The sequence below is a fragment of the Vidua macroura genome, chromosome 1 (genome assembly GCF_024509145.1).
Source record: "Vidua macroura isolate BioBank_ID:100142 chromosome 1, ASM2450914v1, whole genome shotgun sequence".
NCBI lineage: Eukaryota > Metazoa > Chordata > Aves > Passeriformes > Viduidae > Vidua > Vidua macroura.
The window spans coordinates 107,458,434-107,484,482 of NC_071571.1; the positions used below are offsets into that span (position 1 = coordinate 107,458,434).

Below are 26,049 nucleotides of genomic sequence, written 5' to 3' on the forward strand. Positions count from 1 at the left end.
TTCAACAGCAACATGTTGTAAAGTTCTACCTACTAGGACTGCACACAAAAACTGGATTGGACTAAGATAAGGTTTAATCAAGTATTGGATGATGGCAGAGGATTTGGGAGAATTTATGATTCTCCCCTAATGCAGCAAGTCTGGCATCAATGTGCACATCAGAGAAAAGGAGGTATTTGTATCTTGACCTTAGCTGATACTAACTTGCATCTCATGATGGCAAAAATGGCATCTCATGCCATTACATGGCATGAAAGTTATTAATCTTTCCCTTTCTCTCCATGAAAAACTTCCATATAATGTCTACTACTTCTTCAGTCCCTGGAACCTTTTAAGCAGATCCAAGCCTGTAAAAAATATACACCTCTCTTTATTTTACTCAGTCTCAGTATTATCTTCTCTTTCAGACACTGAATTTTACTGATCAGTAATATGGTACACTGTGTAAAACAATTACTTTTTCTATCTGTTTTGAGATGTATTGATTTTCAGTTTTGAGCAGCAGTCAGCTGTACTGCTGCTGCAAACTACCACAATAAAATACACTTCATTTCATGTTAAGCTCAGCAAGAGCTAGCCTTCTGGCATTCCAAGTTATTCTTCATCTCATGAGATCATGAAGATAATTCAGATGAAACAACCATGATTTTCGTTGTCACACTTAAGTGGTGAATTTAACAGCTAAACTGACAGTTTGCTATGTATATCTGGCAAGAAAGGAGCTGGCTCCTTGGGAAGGAATGAGCTCAGCATCTGCCTATGACTATCTTCTTCCCAAGTGCTGGATGCCCATGAGTGGGCATCAATCAGGAACGGTTACTATAACTGCCTTGCAGGAGAGGATGCACTTCCAAACAGGTGAACCATGACCTCCACAGCAGCAGCTCAGTGGTGGCTCAGCTGGCATCCAGGAGAAAAGAAAAAGCTGGTTCCAGCAGGCAGCGTGTACATTAGATAAAACTTTCACAAAACAGATGAGAAGTCTGAGAGCAGTAAATGCCCCCTGAGCAACCCAGGAATCCAATAGCAAACTTTTATTTTCCACATAGGCCTCAGGCAGGTGAATACCCACCCAGCTGTGCACTCTGAAGTCACTGCCATAACTGGCCCAAAGATCCAGATGGGGACTAGCCCAAGACTGATCACATCTGGAGCCCTTTGCCGTAGTGGGGTGTGCTGAATGGGATGCTGCAACATTCTCAGAGATTGCTTTTTCCATGCCAGATTGCCTGAAGGTCTCATGCTGAACATTGCAGACTGAGGCTGTTGTCAGTTCAAGATCTGTGCATTTCTTGAGTGCATCTTCAAACCCCTCCTTGCCCCCAGTGTCACTGCTACAAGAGAGCAGACCTTATGCATGCTGCTTTTCTTATGTATGGAAAGCCCAAATGCCGCTGAAAAGGTTCAAGGGGGCTGTGAGAACCAACGAGGATGCCCAGCTTAAGGGGAATATTTTAGTGAAAAGAAACGCAATGCAATTTTCCATTGTTAAAATCTATAAACACACCTGAAGTGCCTATGTTCCTTGTCAACATTATCAGATGTAAAGCATTTTTCTGCCATGACTAATTCAGAACTCTGTGGAGGATATCAGCAGTATCAAAATAGCATAGGAAACTTTGGAATGCGTAATCAAGGTTTTTTTTTAAAAAATCTGCTAGCAAAAATAGCAAGTTTCCATCAGCCTCTCTCCCACATGACACTTACAGTTTTGGTATTTCTATGCACGTATAAGGTCCATTTCCTATTGTATTTCCCATCTCACAGCTCCTTTGGGAAAACCTAATTCATAAACAAAAAATTCCCAGAGAAGATAACTAAATCTCCCTACTGACCCCTTTCCATACTACCCAACAAGAATAACAGAGGCACAGTCTCTGCATTGCCATTCTTTGGTGTGTTTATGCTGTTTTAGTAATGATGTAATGGAAAGAAAGTGACATGCTATTATTACTGTTATTATGCTACGGACTGCAAGGAAGAATTGATTTTCTTTAAGGTTTTATTTTTCCATTTAAAAATGACAGCCTTTCCAGGGCTTTCTAAACATTAAATGTTTAAAAGGTCAAAATATTACATCATAAACTTTAAAAAATATGATACTTGAAAAAAAATTTTTTTAAAAACATTTATTCAGTTGATCAATTTTGAGCAATGCCTTTTATGAGCAATGTCACAAGGTTATTACACTCTCAGCAGTCTCTGTGTGTCCCATGCACGGGAAGACAGTGACAGAACTGACTATAGCTGACTATACTCTTGGCCCCCCATTTCCAAAAAGAGTTGGGGAAGCCTCTGCAAGGCAGGTCCATTCCCTTCTGGCCCCTTAGAACAACCATGCACAGCAACATGCATATAGAGAAAGCTGAAATCTGCACTCTTCCTCTCCATGCTATAAGACGTGTGTACAGGTGAAGAACAGCCCACTGCCACCTCCTGAGATTTTCTGAAGCCTACGTAACTTCCCTGGGTACCACATATTTCAGGAACAGAACATAATCCATTTAGTCTGCCTTCCCTAGAGCTCTATGGCTGGTTGCTGACTTTTGTTGAAAGTCAAAAATCTAATCCTTAAACAGGTATAGGACTGAGAATGGACTGAGAAATGAATGCACTTGAGGTTTGGCAAAGAGTTGGTATGAGTTGGGGAGGAAGAGAAAGACACAGGGACCTGTTTCAGAGAGCAGCACCTGAAGTTCCTGAAGGAAGCCACCTGAAGTGTGACACCCAGTGTCTACCATAGATGTCAAGGCTCAGGATCTGTGAGATAGCCTGAAAACATTTCACCCATGAAGGTATTTAAGAATCAACAGGGCACATTTTGAAAAGAACAGAGAACCAGCAAAGCAGAAGAATGTGGCTATATCTTTCTTGGTTTTGGAAGCCCAGCCTTAGCTAGCTTTGGAGCCTTCAACATTAGTATATTACAGAGTGCACAGTTCTCCCATGTAATTTTGGCATTTACATCAGTGCATTAGCAACGGAAATGACTTCCAAAACAGTTCTCATTCTTTTGACTTCTCTTTGTCACAATAATGATTCATCTCCCAGCCTCAGCTCTCCATATGCTAGTAACTCCAGGAGACTAAATAAAAACATGGGAGACTAGGAATCTATTATGCAGAGGAACAAATAAACCTGCATTCTCTGCAATTCAAAATTCTGCTAGATTCGAAAAAATTTACTTTTGAACTGTTGTTTTGTACTGTCAAGCATATAGAGATGGTTTGTCAAGGCTAGGAATGGAAAAGTATCTTCCAAAGACATACTCCAAGCTCACGGTTTTGCCTTTAGCTTTACATTAAAGAACACGCCAGTGCCAAACATACACTTTAAATTGATATCATAATAGATAAAAGGAAACAAATTATTTCAGAGCATCTCTTAGGGCTCAATGTCTGCTGAAACTGGATTTGTTGTATTAAGCACAGCTGAAAATTGTGCTGCGATTCCCCTCCCAAGTCACAACACATAACTTTGTGTGACCATGTCATGCCCAAAAGCTGTGTAGCTGGCTTTTTCAGTGGATACACAACTGTCAGCCATTTACACCACCCTCACAATATTAAAATTTTCCATTACCTGGCAATTCAAAATCTCCAGCAAGTCTCCCCTGTTCTTACAAGACAGCTTCCTAAAATTGCAACAGTGCACCAGGGAGCCTGTGTCACTTAGCTTAGTGGCCATGCAGCACACAATGAAGTTGTTATGGAGACTGACGTCTCCCCAGCAATTATATGGCGTAATTAGTGTTGGCTGCTACAATGTAACTATGAAGATGTCTCCATGGAAACTACCCTAAACCGGTATTTTCAAGGTTTCAGCAACTAGTCTTTATACAGACCCTTACAATGCAGTGAAGTTCACACTGATTGCCTTCTCTGCTTGAAGCTCAGCTGAGAAACACATTTTCTTTTCCAAGGTATTTGCATAGTCTTCATGGTGACTCACAGGAATCAACTATATGTAGCAAGAATAAATGTACATATTTCATAGAGTGAGGACCAATCAGAAAGCAATAGGGATTTTTACCATTTTTAATTGTCTTTATCCATGTATGTGTGCACATCCACACACATGACAGTGCACAAGGTGTGTAGACGGAACAAGTTCAGTTCTGCTTTTATGAACCCCTTCTTGGAATCCTTGAGAACTTGAGGGTCACAGAACCTTCCTCTCTCAGATCAGAGATGCACTTCTAACCACACTGTTGCCACAAAGAGCTCCTACCAGTAGAGTCCAGATGGGTCTAGGACACAATTCTCCCTCTCTCACAGGGCTTTGGCTTGCAGCTGCACAGTTTTCCCAGGCTGGGTGAGCAGAGATCTTGAGACAGTCTTGCACAAAGTGCAGGATCTTCGCTGCATGAAAACACACCGTGTTTATGGAATTTCAATGGGAGTTTATGACATTTTTGCCTAAAGCTTTATGAGGTCCAAGCCAATAAATAAATGGGATTTTCAGCCAAGAATCTCACTGTCACTTTTTCCTGAGCCAGCATCATGCAAAGACACTACTTCAGTCTACATTATAACCAAGTGGGCAAGTGCCAGAAAACCAAACACATTCTTGTTCTGGTTATGATATTCATATAAAAATTTTAAACAGATTTTTAAATTCCAGAATCCTGTTCCATTAAGGCAGAGAAGAGCAAGGGAGAGACATTTACTTCAGAAAGTACCCATGGCAGGACTCTTTTCCTGCAAGTAAATAGCCCCCAGCAGAGTATTTTCTAGCACTTGCATGCTAAGCAGCAGTGAGAAAGGAATTAAGAGGTATACAAATTGAAGCAAATGTTTTGTCAGAGTCTTTAAGATTGCAACAATGTGGAAAAAAGCATGAATTCATTTTATTTCTCTTCTTTGGTTTGCCCCTGGAATTACAGCAGATAAAATTCTCATGTGAAATGCTATATGTGAAGAGAGGTGCAGCGAGCATAACAAGGCTAGGAGCCCCAGAAGGCCTGCAGTTGTGGCTCTCCATTTTATTAGAAGCAGAAAAAAGAGAATTTCTGCTTTAATAAAAACATCAGTATTTTTCCAACCATTAAGATGGATATCATCAATTATTTTTGCACTGACATGAAGAGGGATCTAGTCTATCCATTCTCTACAAGACACCATGAGGAGCAAAGAAGCAAAAACACAGACAGAAAATATAAAATCAAAGACTACAGGAGTCATTCTGAATAGCAGGAGGGATTCTGAACAGCCATTATTCATTTGTGGGGAAGACTAAACCTGCTGGAGTATAAGTACAGCTGGTACACAGAACCCACAGATAAGAGATGCTTTCAGACACTCCTGCAAAGCTGCTTTCGCAATGTCTGGCAGCCAGCATTAAATACAGGATGACCTGGGGCATACACATCTAAAGTTAACAAACAAGGAACCAAAGCAGCTGTCAGAGGATGCTTTTATGTACTAGGGAGCCTCCAACACTGTTCAGATAAATTATAGATTACATAACAGTGCCTGGGATGTTTATATAGAAAATATAGAAAAACTTGATACGATTATTCTATATTTCCTTCCAACCCATGCACAGGAAAATCAGTAGACCTCAATGCAACTTAATTTCAGTTATTGAATTTCCTTTCTTCAGGTGAGGGAGGAAGAAAAAGATGTTTCAAAATCCACTGACCTTCCCCTTTGTTCTTCCTGTTTATAACAAGCTGCTTCAATAGGTTCTTACTGGAAACAAGCTGAATTCCCTAGTACAAGTTTTTTAGGAAAACACTAAACATAATACGAGAATACAAATTCATAAGTAAACAGTATCTTGCTCAATTTTTCCATTCTGTTAACAATTTAAATTATTTCTGCTGCTTAACTTTTAGAGACCCTAACATGCTTCATCACCAGATATAGATTGGCAACCTTAATCAAAACAAACTCACTGACAGCACTGTTAGAGCTCATTAGCATTCTCACCAGATGCTTCTGTCTGTATATATGAGCATCTCCAGTTTTTTCTTTCCAGTACATGACCCAGGATACTAACACAGCTTTCAAATTAAAACAAGAAATCTCAGTACAGCTTCAAATCCTTGCTCTTCTGGGGATTAAATCTGCGCAAGGCTATGACAAAGCATTTAGTATTTCTTGGACTTCTTAAAAACTTTTTTTTTATACAGATCACTTCACTGATTTTTTTTTCTTGCATTTCTCAGGAATTTATACAGATATGAATAATACATACACTATTTACTTTCACAGAAAAAGTGCAGAGAGCATTTGTCACTATAATTATCACACAGGACTTTATACACAGATGAAACCTGTGCTTCATCTGTCTCTGTGCAAAGCAGTGCCCTAACATGAGAGCTGTCAGAAATCATTACAGGAAAGAATTTAAAAACCTCATGCATTGATTAAGTTGCCACAGCCAAAGTAAAGATCATAACAACAAGTTACAACCCAGCTCCAGTTTTTAAGTGAATGAAAAATTAGAGGGCAGGGAGGCCAAATATGTGGGCTTCATAAGGAATGTGTCCTTGGATGTGCAAAGCAGAGCTGATCAGATCTCATGGTTAATTTATTGGAAATGAAGCTGTGACAACGATCTCAGCCCCAGCTCCTCAGTCACATAGGTACAAAGCATCCAAATGGAAAACAGATTTTCCGATTCCCTGCACCTCCCTAGAGGCCTGTGCTGCTGTCTGAGGACTACAGCATTTTCCCTTCTTGGCTCATTTGCAAGATAAACATATTCTGGCCTCAAACGTTGCTCCTTTCCAACTGCTGGTGAAAACTCCAGTCAGTCTGAGAGATTAGGAGGATGATCTAGGGCACTACTCAATCCAAGAAAAATGCTCATGTGGGAACACAAAGCTGTTGTTGTGACCAGAGGTGTTTTTTTTTTTTTTTTTCCCCACTGGATCCCATTCTGCAAGTCCAGATACAAATACTTTCTATCTTTATTCTTTATCCACATTAACTTCCTTCCATTTCTGTTTTTTTTTTAAAGGGAGCCAGACACTTAGACTTAAGCAGATTTTTACAGTGCTAGTTATGCTGCTTTTCTGCACTTACTGTGATTTAAGATGTGACTGACACAGCCCTCATACCTGGACAATGCTGAGCTAGATCAGTACATAGTTTTACCATTTTCAAACACCTGCAGGAAGTAGTATTAATGATCAGACAGATGGAACTCAAATCTTAACTGCACAGTACATAAATTTATAGTTCCTTGTAGAAACAAGGTTCCTTGGGAGAGTTTTTTGGGAGCCAGTAGATCAGCCCCTACCCTTAAGGCAAGCTCCAGCTCAGCTCTTTCTTTCTGCCTGTCTGTGTCTGTCTCTGCTTTGATCCCAATTCTAAAACTGATGTATGGTGCTTCCAAACTTTTCAAGCATTCACTGACTTTTAACCCCAAATCAACTGCATTGCAGCTCTTGGAGCAGCAGTTCCTCCATGCTCCTCATGGTCCTTAAATGGGTAAGGTAGAACCCTAAAATAAGTGAAGTAGCAAGCTTTAAAACTAGTGGAAGACATTCAGGAAACTGCTAGTGTTGGTAAAATTATTAGTGCTACAGACAGATCCCATGTATTCATTATTATTGCCCTCTTCAAACTTAAGATAAGACATATAATTTGAGCACTGGGTTAGAAGCTGCAACAGGAAAAGGACTAATTGCTCTGTTACAAAAACCTTCCAAGCAAGATAATTAAACAATGTACATTAAAAAGCATACACTTTTAAGGCTGAAGAACAGATTAAATTCTTCCAGTGACACAGGGACAAGCTTTTAGTTGCTATGAAGGCACATAATTTCATTGACAACAGCGGCTAGAACAAATTTTGTATCACTTATGTCAAGAGATGGCCAAACCCCCACAATCTAGAAACCCTTGAACTCTGGGAAAATTTTGATCTAATCCAGACTTTATGGCTCTGATCCACTTCCACTGGGATGGACCCAAATATGCTTAAAATATATTTCACAACACATTTTTGCTTGCATTTTTTTCCAGTAGGTCATAAATACCACATGTAAAACCATTTACCCGCATTCACAACACCTACTATCAGAGCCAGCTATTACAATCTCCACCCCAGAATGTTAAACAAAAAACAAAACAAAAAAAAACAAAACAAAACAAAACAAAAAAAACCAGCACAACAACAACAAAAGACTCAAGAGCAAGTTTTAGATCAGTTGACTTTGCTACCACGCAGTAAGAAGAAAGCTAAGGTACTAAAATCTGCACAGTCAGAATGTTTGAAAGGAATTCACAGTAGTGAGAAAAGCCATGTGACTTGTACAGTGGGGAGCAGCTTACAAAGCACAAACCAAGTCATATCACTACACTCTTGTTATCCCCAGAAAAAACAGACTAATTTGACTACAGTTTCTAAAGACGCATATTATGCAAATCTATGGTTTGGGGTGTGTGTGAGGGGATGATAATTTAACAGCTTCATTCACTGTAGTAGGAAAGGTGAGATCACAAACCACATCGGAAGGTTGTGGTTTTCAGACGACCTAGCTGAAAGTGACGAAACTAAGTAAAATATAAGCAGAGAAAAGGAGTCTGAGAAGCTCTTTTGACTGCATTCACCACCAATAATTTAAAAACTGAGTTGTTAATAGCTTAAATAAAGTACAGCCAGACCCCAGATCCACAGATCATAGAGTAATTCCAGAAGGAATGGACCTCAGGAGGTCAGACTGGGTTGCTAAGGGCTTTATCCAGTTAGGTCTTGTAAATCTTCGAAGACGGAAACAGCACAGCCTTCCTGGGCAGCCTCTGCCCTTGCCTGACTTGTCTTTGGGGTGAAAAAATGTTCCGTTGTATCTAATCTGAATCTCTCTGTTTATTTCACACACCACTACACAGCACTGTGAATAGCCTGGATCTGTCTTCTGGATGATTTCTCCATAGCTACTGGGTGGCTGCTGTTTCTTAGGTGCTCCCAAAGATGTCCCTCTTCCAGGCTGAACAAGTCTGGTCCAGCAGCCACTCCCCAAAATGCAAGTCATCCAGTCTCCTGACTTTCCTGGCAACCCTCTGCCAAACTCATTCCAATTTATCAATACCTTCCCTGTATTGAGGCACCTGAAACAAGGCTCCCTATTCCAGATGTCAACTAACAAGTGCTGAGGAGAAGGTCACGATCACTTCCATGAATTTACTGTCTATCCTATTATAAGTACAGCCCAGGATACTTTGGGGTTTTTTACCTGCCAGGGCACACTGCTGCATCATGTCCTGCTTGCTGTCTACCAAAATCCCAGGTGCTTTTCCACAGAATTGCTTCCCAGCTGTGCAGTCTTCCAGTCTCCATTATTGCCACCAACTCTTCTTTCCTACATGCAGGGCTTCACATCTTCCCTTGATGAATTTTCTAAGATTTCTGTTGGCTCATTCCTCCAGCCTGTCCAGATCCCTCTGGAAGGCAACCCTATTCTCCACTGTTATTGACAGGTCCTTCCAGTTTGGTGTCCCTTGAAAATGTGAGTGTACACTCTTCTCATTCTTCAAAGAAGATGTTAAATAGGAAAGGACCCAGGACAGATTCCTGTGCCATTCCACTTGCCACAAGACTCCAGTTAGAGTAGGAATCATTATCCTCTACCTTCTGAACCTGATCCTCCAACCTTTTTTTTACCCCTCTAGTAGTCTGCCCATCCAGACTGTAATACTCTATTTTTATATAAAAATATTGTGAGACATACCATCAAAAGCCCTGGTAATGTCAAGGCAAATTACATCCTCAGGTCTCTCCTGCAACAAAAACAGTGAGAGTTCTGGTATTGAACTTCAGGGAATTAGCTGTAACTCTTGGCTCAAGAAAGACACAGTGCAAAATGGCTGGTGTACACAGTCACAGAAGAAGAATTCTCCAAAAAAACTCTGGAAAGTATAGGTTTGTATTACTGGGATTCAATAGTCCAAATCCTTAGCTGCAATAATCATCCCAGTTCCATTAGATGCAGTCTACACACAGTATTTCATCTCAGATAATGATCCTGGGATATTACACACCTGGTATTTGTTGCCACAGCTCTACGTGCAGGTTGCACAAACAGAATCAAGGAAGCATCAAGGAGGAATAGCAAAAAGGAAGAGAGAGATACAGAAATTCCTCAGTTCTCCTGGGAGATGCACAGTGTTCCTGTGAGGGTCTTTCTCTTACCTTTGCAAGGAAACTCCAGGCTGCGTATTGCCCTGAGGTTGTGCTGCTTTTTAGCTTCACTGTGTGCAACATCAGAAAGAATCCCAACAGTCCACTGCAAAGGATGGGGAAAGCTTGTTAATAAAATCTCTTAACTTCAACTAAACAACCTCTTACAGACATCTTGGTTTTCCTAATGAAGAACTGCTGTGTTAATCCCATTTGGAGAATGAAAGCTGGTGGACAAGAAGCTTACATTATGTTCAGTACACCTAGTGTTTTGTTCAGTCAATGACTAGAATCTGAATAAAGCAAGTCTGACACTCTTATGGCTGGTGTCTAATGCACTTGCATAATCAGAAAAGTAGAGATTATTGAAAACATGAGGTGAAATATCAACTTCAGGCATTGAAATGGCTCTGAATAACAGCAATGCTAATTTCAGCAGGAACCACACATATTTGGCAACTAACGCACTTCAACCTCCACAGAGCCTTGAACTGAAAAAATAACCACTGGAAAGTTTCTGCCTGAAGCTTTTAAGCTGTTTAAACTTAATGAAGCCAAAATTCCAATTAGGAAGTCAAATACATCTCTACTGTATAACAAATAGATGGCTCAGTAATGCTGGGAACAGGATACTCCTAAGTTTTCTGCTGACAATTAAGGGAATTTTGATTCTTAAGTCTTACAGGACAGCAGTTCCCAGAACTCCTGTAGCCAAGACTACCCTTAAGGAAATTTTGTTCCACATCTCAATAGACTTTATGGAGTTCATGAGATGTGGCTCTGGATTTTGTTTCACTTGTGACATACGTACAACCCACTGATTGTGAACCAGTGGAACAGTGTAAACCAGCAAGCAGGGAACAGAAAGGGGCTTCAAAATATGTAAGGCACAAATTACTGTGAGGCATAAGAAATTAAAAAGTGCTGTGGGAAGCTGCATGGGAAAGGAGATAGGATCAACACAGCACACGGGTTGTAAAGCAAAAGGTGCCTTGGTGTTCACAGAGGGTATGATGTTCTGGATAGAGATGCCATGCACTTGGTCCACTCTCTACAGCAGCAGAAAGGGTGGAAAATGGTGGCTCCTCAGGTCAGATGTTCTGTGCTGGGCTCCAGTATACCAGCCAAGTGCTGTTCCCTGTGTAACACATGTGGCCAAGTTCCAGCTCAGCTGCATGTCCATACAGGCACCAAAGAGCAGGGTAAGATAGCTTCCCAGAAGTAGAAGGCATTGGGAATTTTTGCATTGAGCCATAACACAAGATCCTTTGGGATGTATGTGAAGTCTGAAGCCAAGGAAGTAGATGCTGCTTTGATGACAAAAGATAGGCCTAAACTCAGCAACCTGTTGCAGAGAATGGAGCACTGAGCAGTAGAGCATTACACTCTGAGAAATGAGTGACTTCAATGAACCAACATTGCCCATACTTTTAAGAGTTCAGTAGCTTAAGTTTATTTCAGATCTTCTGCCCTGCTGTGAAGGGCTCTCAGTCATGGAGATTTGAAGATATTTAGTGCAACTCAAGAGATAAAAAGGTGAAACAGTGAAATATAATACCTAAAATATTGATGCCACAATTAACAGCAATTTATTTCATTAAATAAATTGAGCACTTTGCACCTTACTGCTGATGCTTCAGACATTCTGCAGAGGCAGTAGATTTAGCTGCATGAATTGCCCTTACCTTGCATTGCACAGTATTTCCTCCAAATCCCATATATCTACAAAGACACTAGATTATAAAATGTAGGAGAGCAACTGAGATGTTTGTTTCTCCATCTAACCATTCCTTCCCCTTCCTGTAATGTACAGTGCTATCTACTACACACGTACTGAAGGTGGGCCAATGGAAACAGAAGTGGGAAGCTACCACAGAGGTAAAGTTCTAATGAAGTGAATGAGAAGAATATCTGGGCTAGACAGATATCCATTGGAGCCTGCAGTTAGACCTCACCTTCAACAAAAATAGATTTCACCTACCTACAGAATACCTAACTGCAAGTTACTTGTAGTGTGGATAGACTACACTTGGCAAAACATAACAAAAACCTATGTACATTGGAAATTATTTAACAATCATTCTCAATATACCCTTTCAACAGAAAATTCAGATACAAGTCAGAAAATCCCTTTCAGGAAATATTTTTGCCATTAGTTAGCATGAAAATATCTTTTCCCCACTCTTAAAAAATTACTTTAATTTGGTAAAAGACTGGGGGGGAAAGATAGGAAGTTTTTAAAAAATTAAGATCTATAGGAAACATATTTATGTTGTCCTGTGAGAATTATGCCAATATGCAGTGAAATTTTACTGCTGAAAATAATGGAATGCTTGTTAAAGCTTTTCTTTTTTACCCAAAACAACATTCTGCCAAATAACAAGATGTACAGGCAAATAAATCCATGGACACCAATATACAGCTGAAGACTGATACTTAGTAATTGCTGCAAACAGCAAGTTTGGGCTAATCTGACTTCAGAAGTGTTTGAGAGATGCTATGTATCGAAGCTTTACTACATTGGGTAAACATTATTTTACTGGTGACTGGGAGCTCTCGCGATCAGAATGCACTCACTCAAGGAAGTATACTTTCAGCACATTTGAATCTCAGGCCATCAAATGCTTACCCACAGACATGCAAAGATTTATTCTTTGCAATTCTACTGGCTTATGGCAGTAGAAACTAGTATAAGGCTTTACATGCTACAAAGTTTTTAACTGAGAGTATAGGCTGGAACTCAATTGAATCTCTTATTTTGAAAACATTTACATGACCTGTTATAGAGAGGTTACCTGGCACAGCAGCTGCTATGAAACCTGTAGAAGTACAGAAATGGAAAATCCAAGGCACTGAAGAGATCACCTGAGGGACAAAGCAATACACTCAGTAGGTAGGAAAAAAATTACCCACTGTTACAAGCAATGCAACAGCAATTACATTAACATTATTAGTTTAACATTCCTTTGAGCCTTTACAGCTGGCTGACTTTTCATTTATGATGCTTTCCACATTTCTGGTGTGTTTAATGATTTCTCTCTGACCTTGCTTCTAGCCAGTTCTTGCCTTTGGTTGAAAAAGGGAAAAGGGATACCTAAGAGTATTTATTCTTTTCCAGTATTCAGAAGGTCCTGCTTAAGCAACAGTTGCCAGTGGACAGACATGTATCATATCCACTTCTTTGATTACGCAGCATGTGATAGCTCCTACTGAAACAACAGGAAACACAGACATATGGTGGCTGCTTCCCCCTCTGGCATTTGAACTCTGTAACACAGAGCATGTTGAGAGGTTTAAATAGTTCTCCTAGGTCTAAGTAGAGCTCTTGAGTACTTGCATTTCCAGGAACCTGGGCTTGGGTGCTCTTAGTGACAATTCCAGGAGCTCTCTGGCCTTCAGGCTCTACAGATTTGCATGAAGCTCCATCTTTAACTTTTTGAAATGCAGGACTGTTTCACTTAACATGTAAGTCTGTCCTGTGGGGGTTTCCTATATACACAGTCTGCACCACCAGGAAAAAGGGAGAATTTATGTTTCTTTAAATGCTTCCTTCTTTGTTTTTCTGTCTGAACAAACAAAAGCAACAGATGACCACCTTTACCCTCCTAATTATGAACACACCAGAAGGTAGGAATAGTAGCCACCATAAAATCCTAAATTTCTCAATGTTTACCACCTGATGTGCTGCTACTTCAAATCCTGCTATGGGCCCAAGCAATGGGATCAGTGTTATGAAAGCAACAAAAAACAACAACAACAACAACAACAACAACAACAAAACCAAAAAAACAACACACACACAAAAAAAAAAAAAAAAAAAACACAAAAAATCTCTGCATAGCAATGGTGACAATGCAGAGAAGGAAACTCAGTTGTATCTGGACTGCTGGGACATTGCGCTGAAGAGGACATGTTGGCTTAGGGAATCCTTGTTCTTTACCATGCACCACTTCAAAAACTGTTCTTTGTTGTCAGTCCCATACTGCTTGTTTGCAAAGGACAGCTAAGAATGGTATTGGGAAATATCATGCAACTTACACCAAGTTATATACCCTTCTCTCCTCTTCCTACATGATAACATATTATTGGTCATATTCAGGGCTAAAATCCTAAGGGTTTGGTCGCTAAAAACATGCACAGAAAGCAAAAGCAACATGGAAACCTAAGAAAGGAAGAACTCAGTTCACTGTACCTGCTGGATGGGATGCAGAGGCCAACAGCACTACACTAAAAAAAAGAAAAATTAATTGGATGCTACAGAATATATGACATGGGCTGAAGATTATAAATTGACAGTTTTGTGTTTGTTTTTTCATGGTGAAACTTATTCCAGTTAAGTAGAATAACTGAGACACAAATACCACTTAAAAGAAAACACAAGTTGATTGGAAAGGAATGTCTGGGGTCACCTAATAAAATTTCTGACCTGAAGCAGGACTATCATGAATATTTGATGAAGCCCTCTGGTTCTGTCTTAAAAAGGCATTTCTCAAAAACCTACTAGCACTGAGATTCCACACCTCTCTGGGTAACTTTGCCAGGGCCACTCTACCCTCCCAGCAAAGAAGTTTTTCCTGCTGTCCCATTTTTAAACCACCAAAATTGCAATGTATGGTTGTTCTTCCATATTATGCTGAATATTGCATGTAGACAAGCTTAAAAACACATGAAAATAAAACCAAGTACCAGCCCAAATTATTCACACTTTCCAGATACAAGTGAACAAGAAAACCAGCAGTGATCAGTTCTTTATCTGAAGTATTATCACTTAAGTTTTCTGAGGTCTTACAAAGACCTCACCCTTTTGAATTTCCACTATAGGTTGTACAGAGCCTTTTTTACTGTTACTGATTCTTCTTGTAAATTTATCTTTTTTTTTTTTTTTTTTTTTTTCACATTTTTCATTCCAAATAGCTTCTAAGGTCAGAGGGCTACAAAAACATTCCAAGGTGCTGTGAGATGTGATAAGCATGCACATCTGTAGAGCTACAGCTTCTTCCAGTTACCAACAACATACATCCATGACAAACACTAAGGACAAGCAGGAGAAGAAGAAAAGAGTATCTCAATAGTTTGCTTTTTGGTAAGCAGCAAGCACTACACTTACAGAGGTAAAAAGACATTCATTAATGTTATGAATGCTCAAGCATTCCAGGCCAACTCCCTTTTCCAGTGTTAACACAGCTACCATTTCCAAACCCGGTCACTCACAGCTAGTCCCAACATGACCAAGCTTCCACGCTTGGTGACCTGCCCTTGGCAACCTTTAGTGGACCCCAGCACCAGTCACAGAATCACCTGCAGCAAAAGGAACTGCAAAGAGCAGGGAAATCCCATGGCCAAGGAAGCCCTGGGGGGAAGCTTGTCACTGAAATCAGCTGTGGAACACAATAGGCTGAAGGAAGAAAAGGTTTATGAGGGACAGACAGGCAGGTATTTTATGCTTCACACTTTGTAAGTCTTTGAAAGGCATCAGATGGCATAGTACATTCACATTCTCAATATTTACATATGTTTTTAAAAGATGTTATTGCCACAAAGGTATTAAACAAGGCAAAGCAGATCACTTACAATAGGTAATTTGCCCTACCCCTCCTCCCCACACATGGATGCTCTCCCTGTAAAGGGATGCCAAGAGTAATTCACAATAAACAGGCTCAGTTCCTCCATTTCCTGGTAAAGAGAGAAAAGGAAGCAAAGGTCTACTGCTTTTGACTGAATAACAGAGAAATAGGAGACTGACAGAGAAAGTGAAGCTGTATCAACAGTGATGAGAAGTAGGTCTAAACCATATTTCTCCACTTGTTTTTTGAATTATTACATTGTAAACAAAAACCCACTGAGACTGGGAAATAGTCAGAGAGAAATTTCCTTCTGCAACCAAGAGGAATTGATAACCCTAACAGACATCCCAGGTTTTGGTCCAAACAAAATAACAGGAGAAGAAAAAACCTTAATTGTGAAGTGCAGGGCAGGTTAAGGCAAATGGATTAGATGGCATTACAGCTGCTCTGGAGCTCTGCTCTGAATGAAGCATCTGTAAAAAAGACACGATGATGCTGTAAAACCAGATTAGGGATTCAGAGGTTTCTAGCAGGACAGCCTGGATAGATATGAGGCTGCAGCAAAAACAAATTCTGCGTGCCGGATTTCTCTGCTCCTCTTTTTCCCATGTACTCAATATTGATGGCTGGGTCACTCGTGCTTTCCTTTCTGGATAAAAACAGGTTTTGTCAGCAAGAAAAGCAATTTATGCCTGCAAAGCTGCTCTCCCCTATTGCAGAAAATCTACTGCAGCATTTTTAATTCACAAAAGTGACAGATTAGCAGCTCTTCCAGAAGCCAGATGTAGTTTTGCTGCATAGAGCAGAGCCTTTACCTCATGACTTTGTCAGTGCCCTTTATTCAAATTCATTTGAAATTCTCTTGTATTTGTTTTCTCCTCACCAATGGCTGCTAGGCCATCTAGGCATGACTTTGTGAACAAATTTCAGACAGGAACAGGTATTGGGATGGACTGAAACTTTCTTGCAGGTTCTTAGCATGAAGTGAAATATCTCTACCTGCCTCAGCACAGGAGAAAGCCCAAGAGGTGATACAACCTGCTTCTAAGACATTTATGTCTCCCTCAACATGCCAGGCAGGCATTACTACTCCTCCTCTCATGCTACCCCTCACCAGCTAACGGGGAGAAATCTGGCTCCCCTTTTATATAAAGTGAGGGAACAGGAAGGACTAAAAGAAAATATAAGATTACGAGAAAAAAACCACTAGGTAGTAGGACACTAATGCAGAAATCAGAGTACAGAGAAATACAATACTTCAGTTTAAAAAAGGGGGTGGGATCAAGAGGATTGGAGGATTAGAGGCAGGATCTTGGAAGTACATTGACTCTCTTCTCTGCCTCACTGCCCCAGATGCTTAAACACGAGGGAGAGGGATGAACTGGCATTGAGAAACAACATTACCCCTCCCTTCTCTGCATAGCACAGCTCTGCTTTCCCTCCTACACTTGTTCCTGGCCTGGCTCCCTTTTTAAAAGCCATTGAATAATCATATTGGAAGTGATGAAGTGAGAAGAACACCAGACTTTCAACATCAGCAAATATTTCTTCAGATCTGTTTGATTCTGGAAAGTTCCCATTCATATACATTTACTTAGGGTGTTCTTTTCTTCCAAACTGTTCCAGATTTCAGAACAAGAAATAGTGCATGATGTGTAAGGACAGCATATGTTAGGAAACTGCTCATTTCAGTTGCACTTCTGGAAGCATCCAACAGAGCCTTCTCTTTTCTTTATATATATATATTTTTTTTTTTTTTTTTCCTCTAACATATTGGTATATTCTAACACCCAGTAATTTGTGGCAGATCTTTTAATCTGCTTCATACAGGCAGTCTCTACACTCAGTAGAGTACAACTGTGCTTTCATACTGAACTGAGAAACACTTTGAACAGCCTCTATTACAATAATTCTATTTTTTCCCCTATGTATTAATAAAAATTTCTTCACTAAAAGGCCTTGGAATCAAGCATTGAAATAGGTTGCCCAGGGCAGTGTCTGAGCCACCATCCTTAGAGGTATTTAAGAGACATGTGGGGCTTAGGGACAAGGTTCAGTGGTGGGCTTGGTAGTGCTTGGTTAATGCACTCAATGACCTTAAGAGTCTTATCCAACCTAAAAGACTGGATGATTTTAAACACTATCTGGCTGTGTCCACACAGCTGCATGTCTGGTATGTCTGATCTAGATTAGAAATAAAGAGCTTTAAAGACCTATTGACAATAATTTTAAGAGGATAAAGTTGCACTGATACCACACTAGCAAGTTCCTTCATAAATCATAGAATCATACAATCATGCTTGTATAGACAAGACTTCCAGTACACATTAAACTGTCCTGTCCTGGAGGTGGAACTCTGATCCTGTCATGGCCAGAACAGTCCTTGAGAAGGCCTGAGAAGAGGAAACAGCATATACCTTAACACCTTCTAGGTCACAAAATTTACTGCTGGGCACCCTCTGACAGAGATAATCCATGTCTACAGTAATTCTGACCCAGAGCTGCCTGTGAGGAGCTAGTGCTCATTCAGAGAACATTCCTTTAGTCAGTGATATTTAAAAGCAGTTTTGATTGTTTTCTACAGAAATTAAGTTTGTGCAGTAAAGCTGTGTGTACACAGCTCCACACAGCTCTCAAACACGCTGAACAGCTTCATCCAGATTTGGGAAGTGGCGGTGGTCTCCGACATAAATACATGTGCAGGGGTCTCACACAGAGGCACACCCTGCCAGTTCCTCCTGCAGCAGGATTCCAGCCCCATTAGACACTGGAGGTGACATGTCATGGAGGTTGCAGACGAGAATTTCTGCCAAATTTTATACCCTTTCAAACATCATTAACTATTTTGACAAAATAAAACTCTAAAAGAATTCAGATGCCACTTATCCCATTGTCCATGGTACTGCTTGTTTTCCCTAGGCAAGATCCAAATTCTATGGATTGTGAACTTTTCTGACACATGTATACACAGACAGACACATAGACATATAGTTAGACCCAAACCAAACAAATAAGCATCCAGTTTGCCATCTCCCTTAAACCACCTGCTTTCCAGCAAGTTGTTTTGCACCATCATCTTATGAGCTACGCTGACCTTTAAGCCTCTTCTTGGAGAAAAACTTTGGAAGCTTTGATAATAAATTTTTGCTCTTAAACAGATGCTGAAAATAGCCATCTTCCAATTTGCATAAATCCATTGTTGGATTGTCTGTTAGTTTCTTTTCTGTAAAAAGAACAGTTTTAAATACATATATTCCTGCACCTCACAGTTCCTTAGCGAGAAGTTTCTCCCTTTCAAAAGCTTCCATATAAATTATACTTTTGATGTAATGTGGGACTCCTGCTCTCTGCTGGACACAAGTTCACAGACTTCAAAGGACCAAGACCATGAACTAACAGAGCAGCAGCCCAGGCCTGACTTTTCAATCAAAGCTGAAAGACCTTGGGCCAAAATCTGAGTTTAAAAATTCAGGTCTAGATGCAATTTTCAACTAAAATGACAACTGAGAAACAGTCAGGCAGCTGTCAAATGAAAATCAATTGATTTTACTGCTTGGTTCATGATTTCCCTTCAACACAGCTACATCTCATTCCAGACTTCATAGGTTATTTCTGCATGTGGCAGCATATTTGCCAATTCCATGACTAATTCTTCCAAAGTTTCAATAAACACACCTACCTTTTTTGTGTAAAATTGATTTGCTTTGCATTTCATAGTAGATGGAAAACAACAACTGACTTAAACAAGAGCCTACTTCAAGCAAACTGATATCCAGATATTGTCCATTAATGGGGCCCTGGTGAATCATAAAGGCAAAGGCAGAGGCCTGTATTACTTATTTACGGAAATAGGAGATATGATTGAACTAAGACAGAAAGAGATACAGAGTTATCATATTGACTATGCTCACAAGACAAATGGGAATTGAAGGAAAGCAACTGCCACACATTGGTGTCCCTGATGTACTTTTATCAAAGATTTTTCATGCGGCCAGACAAGAGTCTAATCAAAAAGACTAGCACAACTTAACTTTTGTTATGCTTATTCCCAACTCCTGCTCCCTCTTTCACTCCTTTTGACCACAGAAGGAATTCATTATTCATACTTTGTGCTCCCAAATGACTTTAGGTATGAACCCAAGAAAAGAGGCCAACATATATTAGACGTGATTTCAGATGGAAGAGAATTGAATCAAGTCTCTAGATACCTTACTTGAAATAAAGCCTCACAAAAACCTAGCAGAAGCCATGTACTCTGAATGTCCTGGTTTGTGGCTCTTTGAAGAAAGGACTGGATTTAAAAAAGCAGGGGAATCTGGTCAGTGACTCAGACTCTTTCACTAGCTACAAAATAACAAGCCACTCTTCTATCTCCAAATCAGAAAAACAACTGAAAGTCAGAATTACTCAATCCCACTAATGGCACTCTGAACAATCAGTTACTGCTCATGTTCTTTGCACACAGTACTTTTGTAATCACTACCTCCTCTTCTGTACAATTTTGTACAAGTTTTATTTTCTGAAGTGGGGTATTGCCAGGGAGTTACTCTGTAAATATTATTTCTGGAAGTGATAGATCGCTTGTGCACACGGTATTTAGAAATTCATAATTAACACTTCGTTACCTCCTCAGGTGTATATTGGCATGTCCATCTACAACTGGAGCCAAAAAAATTCAGCTGCTAAGCCATTCAGCTTAGCACTGCTCTTTCAGTGAACGTCCTGCTAAATAAATGCATTTAAGTAGTGGTAGCTATGAGTTTCTTCAACAAGCCAAGGTTGAAAATGAAAACATATACCACATAAAACCAGCTCTGGTGTATCAAAGACTTATTCATTTTACCTGAATACATAGTTGATGTACTGTTGGTCCAGATCACTGGGAGAGGAGGCAAAGAAAAAAAGGTGTTTTTTTCAGCAATGCACTTCATTTGGTGTAACAGATCAGTATATTAAACAGTAATAGACATTAATTCTGTAATATTACATTATATGAATTTATATAATATACAACAAGGTTAATATTAGGTAATACTAACATTATATTATCATTATATGCATTATAAAGATAACATAGTAATAATTTTATCAACACCAATCAATTAATTATCAATTAACTGTGGCAAGCACATTTCTCTCTGTGCACCTCAATAAAAAATCCTGAGAGAGAGAGAAATGTGCTTGCCACAATTAACCAACACATTATTTCTGTTGTTACTGTCAGTAGGAGTTTCATTTAAAGTGAAGATAAAGTAAGACTGATTAAAATTTAGACCCTTTAACCAGAAATGGAAAATGGTTTTGAAATAAATAAGCTTATCCATGCATGTATATTATCCATCATGTGGAGTGTCAACATACCCATCTCCATCAGTAAAGAAAACTGCAGATTACAGGCACTGTGAACATGCAATGCCACCTGATTCCAAGACTACTACTGTGTGGTTGCAGTTCTAACATGCACATGGGATTAGTGCAAGGTTCCAAGGTTTTTAAGGTACTCAGCCATTTCCATCCTGTGGTAAGCCACCAGCTGCTGAACATTTTTGAGACTGTCACAAAGGCAGATACTGACAGATTCAAACCATGTAGCTTTCCACGTGAACAGAGACTAATGTTTCCCCTTAACACCTGTGCCAGTAATTAGGGGTTCTTTTTCCAGGGCTGAGTCATTACCCTTGGATAATACACTGTTTAAAACTAATTCCATGTTCCAGTTAGCAGTATAACTATCAATAACCACACGCTGTTACTACCAACAATAAATAAGGCTCGTCTTGCAAGAGAAGTCATTAATGATTAACCAGGAGTGGCCCAGCTCCTGCTGATCATGCAGAGCTCCCTACATCACAGTCATCTCCCTTATGAAAGAGTAAGAAAACACATTACCTTAAAGATCCAGGTTTCCACAACTTGTGAAATACTTTGTAAGCCCCTGTAATTGAAATGACACGTGTAATTGCCATATCATGCGATCGTTCTGACAAACAACAGCTTGTTTGGCCGTCGTACTGGCAGACATGGAACCCCTCTGAATTACTGTTTAGCAACACAGCACAAAGGATTCCTAAACCATGAGTAAAATGAACCTATTGCTTCAAATTAATGGTTTTCAAAGTGTTATCAGCTCTGAGCACAGTCACGCTTTGTGGTTCTGCTAGTCTTTCTGAAGATGAGACATCTCCTAGCTCACAGCAACAACAAAGGAGAGACTGTGTGATTGTGCATGGTTTTGTGCGTAAATACATACAGAAAGGTGCCACAGAATGGGTTCTTGAGCCCACACCATTTTGAGGGCAAGTTCTATGATATATATGATCATCTACATAGAGCTGTTGGGTCTGAGCCATCTTTCCTATTTAAAGTTCTCTCAGCTCTAGTGTCTTCAGGTTCTTTACATTCTTGACCCACCCATCTACCTCTTGTTAGCTTCCATTTCTGTCCTGGATAAAGATTTGAGCACTCATGGAAGAAATGACACAGCTTCAGGCTCTGTTTTTTCAGATATTTTCTTCCAGGCTTTGGGGTAATTTTTTTGATTCACAGAGAAAACCAGAATATAAAAAGTCAATCCAATAGAACACTATGAAATAGATATCCTCAATTCTGCTTCCATTACACAAGTTGAAGGGTAGAACACACGTCCTTTCTGTAATGATCTGTGTTGATTTACTATGCAGTAAGTTAATTCATCTGTTTGCCCTCTCTTGTAGCAACTTCATTCCAGCTGATAGGAAATCTAATTACACAAATAACTCCCAATAGCAATATCAACTCTCAAAACCAAGAGAAATGGATGGCAGCTATATTTTGAGCAGAAACATTCTGTTGGCACTTCCTACACATTTCAAACACACAAATGAAGCATTCTGAAAACTCTCTAAGCAATTTTCCACCTCCATGACCAAGCATTGCTTTACAAATGCGACTCCTTGGCTTTGAGAAAGCAAGAACATCACTCATCACAGCAAACAAGTATTTGAAGTGGAAAATCCATGGCTTTTACTTTCATATAAATGAGCAAATGTTTACCATATGGTATTTCTCAAAAAAACACCAAAACGATTTCTTATTTGTATGTTAACAACATTTCAGATGGGGATCTCTAGACCTTCCTAGACAGGAATACATATAAACATATTACCTCTGCCCAGAAAATTTTACAGTATGAATAGAAGAAATAAAGAAGGTATATCTCTAATCTGCAGACAGGACTTAACATATGAATGAGTCACTCAGTATATAGGACAGATAAGAATCAAATACAAGTCCCTTATTATCCACCAAAATACTCCAAAACCCAAAAATCTCCTATTAAATATTACTGCTCTTGTTTTCTTCAGATTTTCTAGTCTGACTGTTTCTAGCATTTCAGGGAACAGCTACTATTTATCCAAATCAATGTTTGGTCTCAAAAAAAAAAAAAAAAAAAGACAAAAGAAAACCTGATAGGTTATGCAACTCATTGTTAGTTGTGTTTTTTTTTTTTTTTTAATGCGTATGATTGCCTAAAAAACTGCAACATTTCAACATCCTTCCTCTGGGACCATAGTCCATGATATTTTAGTATATTTTTGACAGTTTTCAAATAAAATCTGTGTGTGCAATAAAGCTCCAAGTACAAGTTATTGCTTGTTTTTTTCATGTTTCTTCTCCCCTCAGAAAGAAGTCTCTCTCAATAGGCAACCATCAAAAAACAACCAGAAAAGCTTAGTGCTGATTAAAATTGCATGTGCATTTTCTCCCCCACAGTTAACAGACTGCAATATGCAGTGTGTTCTATTGTTGTTTTGAACAAAAAATCTATAATAAGAATGCACTTTCTTATATTTACTGATCTCCATTCTTTCCAAGTATTTCTTACGTATAGAGTCTCAAATATCAGTAACTTCATAAAAAAGCTGGTTTCTCCAACACATTTACTCTTCATATTTCTTTTTCTAGAAGAAAATTACTTACCAACACAGATCAAGTGAATTAGAGCCCATAAATATCCATTTGGATCAAACTGCAATAAAGAACATCTACATAAACAAAAGCACGAACGTGTATACATACATATTGCAATTCCCCTGCAGTTAGCTTTGCAAAGCAAGTACAGCGAGTGGGAGCTGTGCTACAAAGAAAGGGAAGATGACTAAAGAACACTAGGAAGACTGAAATTCTTCCTGTCACACTCAGAAACCTGACATATGCCAATTATGCAGGCTCTCAGCTTGTCTCAGCAAAGATAATTCTATTTCGGATGTGTACACCAATTTCCAGACTCATCTGACTTCAGATATTAACTGAGGTATGTAAAGCAAGGAACCAGCTTTCCTAGGTCTCCAAAAGAGACTCTCCAATGATTAGATCTTTCCTGAATGGAGCACTCTCTGGAGGCACCTCCTTTCTTTCTCAGGTAGCTACAGAAAGCGTGTACAGTGAATGCAAAACTAATTCAGGGAATTCCTGAAAGTACACACAACTAATTCAAAACTAAGTGATTTGCTGTAAGCACTATTAAGAAGTAAAACTGTGGTTTCCCCAGCCACCACTTTCACCAAAGAGCTGTATGTCCACACTGTTCAGAGGTTTTACCATGATGCAATCACAGTAAACCCAGCAAGACTACAACACAGCAACAAGAAACATTTACAATTCCCTTGCAGGAATCCTACTCTAGCTTACCAGTAAAAGCTGCATCCCTCATATGTTAACAAGATGTCAAGCATCAAGGCCTAGCTCAAGCTGCTTTACAAAGCAGATCTCACCTGTGTGTCACACAAAGGAAGGCACACTGCTGCTGCCAGGAGGAACAACACACTGGGGAGAAGAGAAAGAAAAAATATAAAGCAAGACCAAAAGCTTTCAACCTGGATTTCTACTCCCAGCAAAGTAGAGGCAATTCCACTCAATTTTACACTGACACTTCACTTGTTTAATTTTTTTTATTCTATGTTTAAAAAACAATTTCTGCCACCAAAATTTTTACATAATGCATTCTTCATAACTTGCACACAGTAAAGTTTTATGGGAAGAGAAGCAGCACAAAACACCTCAGAAGTGATAAAAACAAGATTTTTTGGCAGAGAGTATTTTTCTTCACTAGCCATCTGGCTTCCCTAGGCTTTTTCAAAAAGCCAAAATCAGCCAATTTCTGGCTGAATGACTACCAAAAAGTTCTTTCATTGAGACTAATTGGCTGTTACAGCAATTCCAGCAGATGTGAGTCCATCACAAGTGACATTGTTACTCCAGAGCACAGAGCAAGGTGGAATTGACTGGTATACATTGGAAGTGTCTTAAGGACAGCACAAGTCCTCTCCTAGCCCAACAACTTAAGCTAAATAAATTCTTAACCTATGGCTGAGTCAGTATTTCTTTAAGCTACGGGGAATACATTGTGGAATTTCAGTGGACTGTCAGTAGTAACATATTAATTTATGTTTTGCAGCTTATTTTCCTACTCTCTAAGGGCATGGGAAAAGACAGAATAAAGATTATTTTTTAAATTGTATCCTTGACAATAATCCAGTGGTGAAGACAAGGCCACATAGTCAGATAATGGAAACAACAGGAAGAAATTAGGAAGATAATACCTCTAAGTACACTAAATAATAACCCAACATTATCCATTCTAAAGTACAGCTAAAATATTACAGGATGTGGAAGACAGCAAATATCCATTCTTCAAGGGGATGTGGGGGCATAGAATCGAAATTTTAACACATGATTGGTTGATTTCTGTTTGTCCCTTTCCATCTCCTTTTTGAAGCCTAAACTACCAGGGCCACCAAGGGCTGGTAGTTGTGCAGCTTAATATCACAGAATCATCAAGGTTGATGATCTTCAAGATCATTTGTCCAGCTGTCAACCCAGTGCCACCATAATCACCCCAAGTGCCACATCCAGAAAACTCTTCCAGAGATAGTGACTCCACCATCTCCCAGGCAATTTATTCCAATGCCAAACCACGCTTGTAGTGTATTTTTTTTTCTAATATCTAATCTGAACCTCCTCTGGTGCAATTAAAGGCCACTTCCTCTTGTCCCTTCATTTGAGACATGGCAGAAGAGACTGACTCCCACCTCCTATGAATGATTCTAGCAGAAATGGATCTCATTTACCTTTCATTTCTAAGGAAGGAAATTTTTAGCTACTTTCTAACACACTAATTTTCTTTCTCTTACTGTTTATGATTACCCACTGGAAGTTCAAACCTTCCAAGACTTTCCAAAAGCATTGTTATAGGCTGTTTTAACATTAATTTCATTTTTGTAAGGGGAAAAAACATATCAAACTATTCAAGCAATTGCTAAAAAAAATTTAAATATTGAATTACTCCTATGTTGCAATTTAGGCTCACTGC

At 39.4% G+C, this 26,049-nt stretch overlaps 1 protein-coding gene across 5 annotated transcripts in view; it reads right to left on the bottom strand.

Annotated features, from left to right (window-relative positions):
• Positions 1 to 26,049, bottom strand: part of TMEM241 (transmembrane protein 241) — a 54,776-nt gene that overhangs the window by 14,138 nt on the left and 14,589 nt on the right. For all 5 annotated transcript variants that reach the window (XM_053987119.1, XM_053987110.1, XM_053987126.1 and 2 more), the window contains exons 7-13: positions 24,452 to 24,503; positions 23,658 to 23,706; positions 21,588 to 21,633; positions 20,542 to 20,577; positions 14,327 to 14,361; positions 12,930 to 12,999; positions 10,147 to 10,240 (exon numbers count right to left, since the gene is read on the bottom strand). In XM_053987119.1, the coding sequence (XP_053843094.1) occupies positions 10,147 to 10,240; positions 12,930 to 12,999; positions 14,327 to 14,361; positions 20,542 to 20,577; positions 21,588 to 21,633; positions 23,658 to 23,706; positions 24,452 to 24,503 (382 nt within the window). The remainder of the gene's footprint in view (positions 1 to 10,146; positions 10,241 to 12,929; positions 13,000 to 14,326; positions 14,362 to 20,541; positions 20,578 to 21,587; positions 21,634 to 23,657; positions 23,707 to 24,451; positions 24,504 to 26,049) is intronic.